The sequence below is a fragment of the Xyrauchen texanus genome, chromosome 12, assembly GCF_025860055.1.
Source record: "Xyrauchen texanus isolate HMW12.3.18 chromosome 12, RBS_HiC_50CHRs, whole genome shotgun sequence".
NCBI lineage: Eukaryota > Metazoa > Chordata > Actinopteri > Cypriniformes > Catostomidae > Xyrauchen > Xyrauchen texanus.
The window spans coordinates 14,823,604-14,833,837 of NC_068287.1; the positions used below are offsets into that span (position 1 = coordinate 14,823,604).

General features: G+C 39.4%; 1 protein-coding gene across 3 annotated transcripts in view; it reads right to left on the minus strand.

Annotated features, from left to right (window-relative positions):
• Positions 1-10,234, minus strand: part of LOC127652484 (dedicator of cytokinesis protein 7-like) — a 122,153-nt gene that overhangs the window by 74,000 nt on the left and 37,919 nt on the right. For 2 of the 3 annotated variants that reach the window (XM_052138629.1, XM_052138628.1), the window contains exons 15-22: positions 10,090-10,207; positions 9,446-9,516; positions 7,447-7,585; positions 6,997-7,098; positions 5,492-5,578; positions 4,698-4,929; positions 2,129-2,293; positions 922-1,094 (exon numbers count right to left, since the gene is read on the minus strand). In XM_052138629.1, the coding sequence (XP_051994589.1) occupies positions 922-1,094; positions 2,129-2,293; positions 4,698-4,929; positions 5,492-5,578; positions 6,997-7,098; positions 7,447-7,585; positions 9,446-9,516; positions 10,090-10,207 (1,087 nt within the window). The remainder of the gene's footprint in view (positions 1-921; positions 1,095-2,128; positions 2,294-4,697; positions 4,930-5,491; positions 5,579-6,996; positions 7,099-7,446; positions 7,586-9,445; positions 9,517-10,089; positions 10,208-10,234) is intronic. The other variant, XM_052138630.1, reaches the window with a different exon arrangement.

Here is a 10,234-nt window from a genome sequence, read left to right on the forward strand (position 1 = left end):
TATTTTCCTTGGAACAAAAAAAGGACACATTTTCAAGAATCTTCACAGATATTTTCCATTTAAAGTGACCACAAAATTCAAGCTCTAAAAAGGACCAAAAAGCAATATAAAAGTATCATTAAAGTAGACTGACTTGCTTTTCAAATCTTCTGAAGACATTGGATAATTTAGTTTGAGGAACATACCTAAATTTAAGCTGTTCCTCACCATAATCTTCCAGCGTATCTTGTAATCAAACATCATGACATCTTACCTGCACCACAGGCACTATTACTCACTTTCATTTCAAGACAGCCGGTTGTTATCGCCAAATAAACCCTGAAAGTATGATCTGGACCCTGAAGCGCAGCGGAACACCTTGAAGGGGTTTATTTTGTGATAACTAACAGACTGTACATTATCCTGCTTTGTAGTTGTATATGGCTACTAACCAAATAAATAAATAAATGGACATGAACATTGAACTTTATTAACTTACTTGTAGAGCTCAGCGTTTGTTACTCAGATATATCAGGCCCCTAGATGGCAGCACTGACTAATCAGAAACAAGTATTCCAGAGACCCGTGTAATAATAGTTAATACATTTTATTTGGGTTATTCATCACACAAGGCTATTGTATAGCTTTAGAAGACTTTAAAAAGTGCACAAGGTGTATGCACAACTTCTATGGGATTCTTTATGGTGCTTTTTTGTCCTTTTTGGAGATTGACAGGACATGGTTACAATAAACCACCATGGATTGGAAATATCAAGCATCATATGGATTTGGAACAACATGATGGCATGCAAATAATGACAGATAATACAGAATAATACTCAATTCTTCTTGGCTGCCACTTGAGATAAGAACAACACATGACTGAGTAGTCACACTGCGGGAAACATAAACAGCCAATTACAAGGCAGAGGAATAGCCCACCTTGCTGCCGATGATTCTCTGCACCTCTTCGTCAGGGGTGGCTGGTGTGGAGGCCAGGTCGGGGTTGGAATTACTAATGCTTTTGGAACGGGACAAGAGCAAGCTGCTGGGTCTTGCAGTTGCCCTAGAAAGTGTGGCATACTGGATGGGCAGCTCATATTGTGCGGCTCCAACTGATAAAGGAAGAGGGAAGCACTCAGTGTATGACCTCAAACAAGCTGCTCTTGAGGCCAAATGAGTGTAAATCTGAGAGGAGCAGTTTCACAGAACACATGAGCCCCAGAAAAATGAATCAGCACAGCTTAAAAGTTATGTAACGTTTACAGTTTTAGTATTTGTTTAAATAACTGTTTAAGGTACTACACAGAGCGCATTTTCTAGACTTAAAGGGATAGCTCACCCAAAAAAGACACTTCCAAGTCCAACCCTGTGCTATTTTCTCTCATTTGTGAGCAATATGCAAGTCAAAATGTGCAAACTGCTATTTTCCATATCATGAAAAATGGTGGTTATTCATACTTCCAAGCTCAAAAAAGGACAAAAAAGGATCATAGCAGTAGTTAACATGACGTGTGCACTATATTCCAAGTTCTCTGAAGGCCCATGACAGCTTTGTGTGAGAAAAAGACTGAAAATTAAGTACTCTGATAACCTTCCCCTCTCTAATAGCGCTCAAATCTCATTTGGGGTAAAGAATATTCAAACTTGCAGCATAGTGAACGGTAGCATGACTAATGGCACTTGGTGCCAATGACGTCAAACCTGCTGTGGCACATCTAAAGATAACATTTATTATTTGAACACAAGCATGAATGTGATTTGTGAGATTAATTGGAGGGGAAGATAAGTGAATAAGGGCTTACATTTTGCTCTATTCCTCACACAAAGCTTATGACTTCAAAAGACTTGGAATACAGTGCACCCATCATGTGGACTACTTTTATGGTGTATTTTTTGTCTTTTTCAGAGCTTGACAGTGTAAACCACCAATCACTTTTGAACCATTCTCCTGTTGTGTTTTTATGGAAAAAATAAAATATGGGGTTGGAACAACAAGAGTGAGAATAAATTACAAATCCAGCCAATTATCTCTGCAATGTTAATCCATAAACAGAAAAAGGATTGGTATTAAAATTAGATGTGACACCACAATGAGCTCTGGTAACACAAAATATAAAAGGTACTAAGTGCTGTGTTTATCACTCACCAATAGGGGGCGACACAGGCTCTGTGGTGGGCAAGTGGAAACAGTAGTGGATGTAAGAGGCCAGCAGATTGTTACGACCATGGTGGTCCAGGTTCCCCTCCAAGTTCTTATGAATCTGGTTTACCAGCAGGGCCATGGCTTCAAAGGCAGCACGTCCAAGATTTACTGCATTTGACAGGAAGGAGAAGAAATGGATTCAAAAGGAAAATACAATGGAAATGCAAAAGGCTTGCTTAGGTTTTTACCCCCTGACACAATATATGCACTTTCCTGTCAGTCACTTTGGAAAGAAACCATCAACCAAGAAAAGAAATGCCACATAATTGTATAAAAGGGATACAAATAGAGCAAAACAAAGATGTTGCAATTAGACATGAAATAAGAGATTAAATAGAGGAATGATTTAGGCCAGGCAGAAACATACTCGAGCACAGATGCAGATGCGTGGCCAGGACTGTTGCACATGCTAAACATGTGTTCTTGCATGACTGTGGTCAGTACTCAAGGGGTTGATAGAGTTACCTTCAAATGTTTGTGCTTCTAAACCAGATGTGTCCTCAATCCCAGTTTAATGTGGATAGACAACTGTATTCTGTACAGAAAAGTGTAAACACTGTAGTGCTATCAAAACATTGCTCTGTTTGTTTGAGCGACCCAACCAGACTGACTCAGAACCATTGGCGTGAATTTCAGAAGAGACCAACTGACTTTCAGACCATTAGCAGACAGGGGAGTGTTCAGGACACCTGCGTTTGGTGACACTAGTGACATTGAAATTTGACTCTTCCCATTTAACTCTTTCCCCGCCAGCGTTTTTAAAAAAAAGTTGCCAGCCACCGCCAGGGTTTTTGACGATTTTCGCTAAACTTTAATGGCCCGCAGAATATTTTCTTCCATGAATATATGAAGAGGCTATATATCACAATAAAGATCTGAGCCTCTGCTTTTAGGCAAAAAAAAACGATTTTATTTTATCTTCATTTGTTCTTTTTTTATTGCGACTTGAACAGAGGTCGGTTTTGTCAAAAAACAACATTTCAGACAAAAAGCTGATAAAAAGGCATGTTTATGTCTGATATTTTGAGCTTCTCTCCACTTCTTCATGTTTGAGACGATCGCAGTCTGTTTCTTTGATCAAAGAGTTGTGTACTCTTTCAAAACATGCGCAGGGGTCTTCCTTACCGTATAACACCTAAAACACGGAAACCCGGAAAATTCCGTGTTTGGCGGGGAAGCGTTTTTTCATAAAACACGGAAAATTTAGAGTTAAACTGGATTTCTAGACATTTTGGTCCTCAATGACGCACAAATTTAAATGCTTGTACACTCACCTAAAGGATTATTAGGAACACCATACTAATACTGTGTTTGACCCCCTTTCGCCTTCAGAACTGCCTTAATTCTACGTGGAATTGATTCAACAAGGTGCTGAAAGCATTCTTTAGAAATGTTGGCCCATATTGATAGGATAGCATCTTGCAGTTGATGGAGATTTGTGGGATGCACATCCAGGGCACGAAGCTCCTGCTCCACCACATCCCAAAGATGCTCTATTGGGTTGAGATCTGGTGACTGTGGGGGCCATTTTAGTACAGTGAACTCATTGTCATGTTCAACCAATTTGAAATGATTCGAACTTTGTGACATGGTGCATTATCCTGCTGGAAGTAGCCATCAGAGGATGGGTACATGGTGGCCATAAAGGGATGGACATGGTCAGAAACAATGCTCAGGTAGGCCGTGGCATTTAATCGATGCCCAATTGGCACTAAGGGGCCTAAAGTGTGCCAAGAAAACATCCCCCACACCATTACACCACCACCACCAGCCTGCACAGTGGTAACAAGGCATGATGGATCCATGTTCTCATTCTGTTTACGCCAAATTCTCAACAGAAATCGAGACTCATCAGACCAGGCAACATTTTTCCAGTTTTCAACTGTCCAATTTTGGTGAGCTCTTGCAAATTGTAGCCTCTTTTTCCTATTTGTAGTGGAGATGAGTGGTACCCGGTGGGGTCTTCTGCTGTTGTAGCCCATCCGCCTCAAGGTTGTGGGTGTTGTGGCTTCACAAATGCTTTGCTGCATACCTCGGTTGTAACGAGTGGTTATTTCAGGCAAATTTGCTCTTCTAACAGCTTGAATCAGTCGGCCCATTCTCCTCTGACCTCTAGCATCAACAAGGCATTTTCGCCCACAGGACTGCCGCATACTGGATGTTTTTCCCTTTTCACACCATTCTTTGTAAACCCTAGAAATGGTTGTGCGTGAAAATCCCAGTAACTGAGCAGATTGTGAAATACTCAGACCGGCCCGTCTGGCACCAACAACCATGCCACGCTCAAAATTGCTTAAATCACCTTTCTTTCCCATTCTGACATTCAGTTTGGAGTTCAGGAGATTGTCTTGACCAGGACCACACCCCTAAATGCACTGAAGCAACTGCCATGTGATTGGTTGATTAGATAATTGCATTAATGAGAAATTGAACAGGTGTTCCTAATAATCCTTTAGGTGAGTGTATATATGAAGTATGTTTTGGGCCTTAGAGCGAAGTTATCATTGCTCACCGATCTGTCCTGCTATGACAGGAGGGTGCACGATAAGTAGTATGAGCTTGCTCATCAGCTGATGCAGGAAGCGCACACAAGTGTCCAAAAGCGCCCCCTTCAGAGCAGCCATGCTGGCCTTCAGCTCCGCCTCCATGTTTGCCTCAGTGATTATGACATCTTTCAGCCTAAAGGGGAACGAGTACTCCTCCAAAACATACACAAGAGTGAAGAACTTGTCCAGGTATGGGTCCTATACACACATCAAACAAACATACAATATTACAACATTTTTCTCTCATGGTAAATGTAACTTGTTTGGTGTTTGTCTAGCTTAGCATAACATTTTCTGAAATAAAGCTACTGTATCTAAGTGGATTCAAAATGTTTAATGCAAGACGTGAAATACAGTTAAAACTAGTTAAAAATTAGCAAGATATTTTTCCACCTTGTTTTTCACTTAACACAAGACTGACATTTAATCATTTTCATTTACATGCACCAAAGTAACACACAGAAGTATTTACTTACATATTTTTGAGTAATGACACAAACAAATCTTTAATTGGAATCAATTAACTGAAACAGACAGTTTGAAGTGATTCATAGAAATTCACCAATTTTAAATCAGAGCCTATTAAAACACCTCTTTCTTAACGCTCTTAAGATAGCTAAATTAGTCTTTAGGAAACTTAAAGGCCAAATAAAAAGTTTCACAATGCTGATTAATGTAATATTACCAGCAAAGTCAATGTGAATCTCACCCGGCCATTGTTGTGTGTTGGTGAATGTTTCACAGTGTACACAAGCATTACCTGTGTGTGAACTGAGGATGCTGCTCTCACTTCAACATTAAAGACTCCTTTGTGGTTGTCCACCCATTTCATCCCTGGTAACTGTACCTGAAGTACATACAGGCCACATCATATCCTTACTTCATGCATTTTTTTGCCAATATAAACATTACACCAAAAATTATTTGTCGATACCAATACTGCTGAAATCTGACTGTTCATATTTTACCAAGTTAGAAGTTGTAGAATTAGTTGAAAGATAATTCATTTCACATTAAAGCAAAATGGACATTATCATTGAAATATAGTCTATCCAAATGAATCTGAATCGAATTATATAGTATTGGATTCAAATCAAACCAAATTGAGCATTTGTGAATGAGAATCTGATCAAATCGGGAAATATTCAGACTTAGTCTTGTCAATTTTCTATTAGCCGCAGCAGTATTCAAGCTTTGCATGTTGTGCACTACATGTGAACATTAACTAAACTCCTGACCTGTATCTGCATGATTTTATGCATTGCACTGCTGCCATACGATTAGCTAATTAGATAATCTCATGAATATGTAGGTGTACAGGTTTTCCTAATAAAGTGGTCGATAAGTGTATATATTTTATATCTACAATGTTGATTGTGGCTGATTACAGGGGCAATTATAACATATCGTCCTCATATACATTTTTAATATTTCTAAGACCAGTACATGTCAGGTAGATTTATAGTAGTTTGTGAAGGAATATGCTAATTTTGTTTTACAATTACTTATTGTACTTTTACTATCTTTAAAAGGATAGTTCACCCTAAAATGTAAATTCTCTCATCATTTACTCATCCTCATGCCATCCCAGATGTGAATGACTTTCTTCAGCAGAACATAAGATTTTTTTAAATAATATCTTATCTCTTTTGGTCTATACAATGCAAGCGAATGGGTGCCAACATTGTAAAGCTCCAAAAAAAACATATAGGTCAGCATACAAGTAATCCATTAGATATGATAGGTGTGGGTGAGAAACAGATCAATATTTAAGTCAATTTTTAATATAATTTCTTCTTCCTGCTTTGTCAATCTCCACTTTAACTTTCACATTCTTCTTCTTGTGTTTTTGGTGATTCACATTCAACATGCATATTCCCCGTACTGGGCAGGGAGATGAATATCTAGAATTTTCTAAAGGGATGGATTTAAACACTGGAGTCATATGGATTACTTTTATGCTGCCTTTATGTGCTTTTTGGAGCGTCCAAATTTAGGCACCCATTCACATGCATTGTATGGACCTACAGAGCTGAAATATTATTCTAAAAATCTTAATTTGTGTTTTGCAGAAGAATAAAAGTAATACACATCTGGGATGGCATGAGGGTGAGTAAATGATGAGAGAATTTTCATTTTTGGATGAACTACCCCTTTAACACACACACACACACACACACAAACAGCAAACACGACCACAAAGCAACACTTTCCCACACACATCCGAGCACCACTGTCAGATCCAGAGCAGGATAAATAGCTTACATCAGGAGTGAGGACTGAGTAGCTGGGTGGAGGTTTCTCCACAGAGACTGGTAGGCTGAACGACCCAGTGCGCAGACGGCCGTGCTGCATGAGGGGGATCCACTGCGGAGAGCAGCATAAACTGCGATTAACCTCAAGATATTTGCACACAGCCTACATGCAGTTCAAAAGCATCACCGTACTATACGAGTCCTACAATCACGTGACAACAACTTCAAAAGTGTCATAAGAAAAAGCAGGGGAGGCTGTTACTGTGTCCCAGCAGGCATGTAGTGTGTGTGGGAGTAGACGCATAAGGATGCTTTAGGTGTCTCTCGGGGGGCCGGGTGGAGGGATCAAACAGTGATGAGTGTTTCATCGGACAGCCTGGAGCACTTTAGTGCAGCGGGAGGGTGACTGTCAGGAGAGGGAACGGAGGAAGAGGAGAAGAGAGAGAGGTCCTTCTCTTACCGTGTAGCCTACAGGCGTCTCCAAGGGAGTATTCTGCTTGGGCTGGCAGCTGATGTGATAGAAGGTGAAGAGCAGGTGGTGGTTGTCGGTGAGGTTGGCGGGAATCTTCATCTTTACCTCCTCGTATAACTCTGGGGATCTGCAAGGATGGAGAGAGAGAGAGAGAGAGAGAGAGAGAGAGAGAGAGAGAGAGAGAGAGAGAGAGAGAGAGAGAGAAAGATGAGGGAAAAATAGAAAAGGGCAGAAGGAACATGGGAACTAGAATCTGAAAAATGGGTTTAAAGGGAAAGTTCACCCAAAAATGAAATTCTGTCATTATTTTATTTCATTATGTCATTCGAAACCCACTTGTCTTTATTTCTTCCATGGAACACAAATGGAGATTTTCTGAAGAATGTTTATGCTGCTCTTTTCTATATAATGAAAGTGTCATGCCAGAATTTACGTAAATGTCAATTAGTTGAAAGACTCACATGAACCAGTGATGTTTGACTTTACTGACGTCAATCCTAACAAGCAGCTTCTAGGTGAATGTGATTTGAAAGTTATAGCGACAGACTTGATTTTCTAATGGCAAATAATGACTTCTGGTAAGAAACCTAACAAAGTTAACACACTGAAACATGTTTGAGTCAAAAGAGTAAAGTCTCCAGTGTCAACCGATGTGCCATATTTTTAATTTGAGCAATTTATCACGAAACGTCACGCTGATAAACAATGTACACTAATGTGTACTTTAGTGATATTTTTCCTTAGAAATCCTATATTTACTGAGCATTTTCACACTGAGAATCAATGAAATATTTCACATTATTATCACACTATTATCGATGGAAATAATGTGCATTTCAAACGTTTCTAAGGCCAGTGCAGACAGAAAGCACACTGTTGGTTAAACACCACCAGCGACACTGCAAGGCCCGTTGGCGACAGAGTTTGCGTGGAGAGCGAGAAGACAAAGTGATGATGATGAGCAACATTCGTGAGTGACTACCAATGAGAGTGAAGACAGCGGAGCTCGTCATGTGTTTGCTGCTGACTGGAGACGAGTGCAGGCAAGACAGAGAAGTTTCAGCATCATGATGGACTTTTACTGCAGTGTTAATCTAGTCAACGAAATCACTGATGAAAACATTAATTGACAAAGGGTTTTTTAGTTTCATCAGCGATAACGAAGATGAGATGGAAAAAGTTGCATCATGACGATAATTAAACTATTTTATTAAAGTATAATATTGACGAAAATATGGCAAGATAAAAATTATACTGCAAGATATTAACAGTGCAAGATATGAAAAGGAGAAGAAACATCTATAGAATCTAGAGGAAAATATTAGATGGATTCATCTAACCCATTAATAATTGGGGATTTCTCTGCTTGAGCTGCACGAGTTGAACACAGGCAAAATGAACCGCTACAAAACGGGATAAATACCTCATTCAAACGCATTCTATATATACATGATTTTAATCACTAAAGTAGCCTTTATCCACAACATATATGTAATATAACAACTTCCATCTGCACAGTGAAGCGAATGAACTGGTGTACTTGAACTAAATGATGCAAATAATAAGAAACAAAACATGGAAGTGTGCAGCACTGAAAAGGGGTGGGGCCAAATAAGGTGAATTGCTTTCCCGCTGTCCACATATGTAGACAAACATTTGTAGGATTTTTGTTTTTATTGTTTTTTTTTTTGGCATGTTTATTAGTGCTACTAGTTCAAAATCAAAAAGGGAATTGAAAAATTAAAAGAGCAGTCACGCTGGGGTCTCAGAAGTTTAAGGATTCAGAAGAATTGAAACATAGCATAGTCGTAAGGACTACTTTTATGGTGCATTTCTGGAAATGTATAGGCTCAATCCCCATTTACTTTCATTATAAAGAAAAGAGCAGAGCATTTTCCAAAGAAAAAAGAATCATACGGTTTAGTAATGACATGGGAGTCAGTAAACAAAATGTAAACAAAACAGTAAGCCAGGCAAGAGCTCATACTTGTTATGGTAGATCACTGGAGTATACGCCTCTTTGTAAAACTCCGCACAGCTTGACTTGCCAAAGATCACCTATTCAGAAAAATAAATAAATTGTATCTGTGAATAATAGCTGAACCACTCCACTAGATGTCACTAGGGAAATATATGTAATATCTGATGCTGCCACCACTAATCATAACACCCTGAATGGATTTTCTAATGATCACAAACTGAATTTTGCCTCTAATGTAACTGCACTACATATGGCCTCACATGAGCCTTAAATCAATTAAATTTTTTAAAGTGAGCAACTGGTGTTAAACTACAGCTCTAACACAATTAGGGGGTTTAGAAATCCATGATTAGATTAAGAAAATGTAAAAAAGGTTCTGTAAGTTCACTATGAAATCCCCCAAATTTCCCAGAGCACATCTTCATCGATCTGGAGACTGAGTTCAGTCCAAGCGACTAATGCAACCCGTGTTTTTAGTTGCTGCAAAATACTACAACATGAATCAATGCCATTTTATTGCCACAGATCTGATTGTTCATAATTAAGTTTCTTCAAGGGATGAGATCATCATATCAAATGTACTTAAACCATCCAAAAGTGTGACTTCAGCCCCGAGCGAGTACAGGGTGTGGGGGTGAATGGTGACTCACAGGCATGGCCTGGCTGGGGTCCTCTCCTGCCATGAACTGCACCTTCACTGCAATGTTCCTCACTGATCCCTGCCGGCTGCTGAAGTTGACAGTCTGAGGGTAAACATACAATAGATTCCTAAGGGAGAAAGAGAGCGAGGGAAAT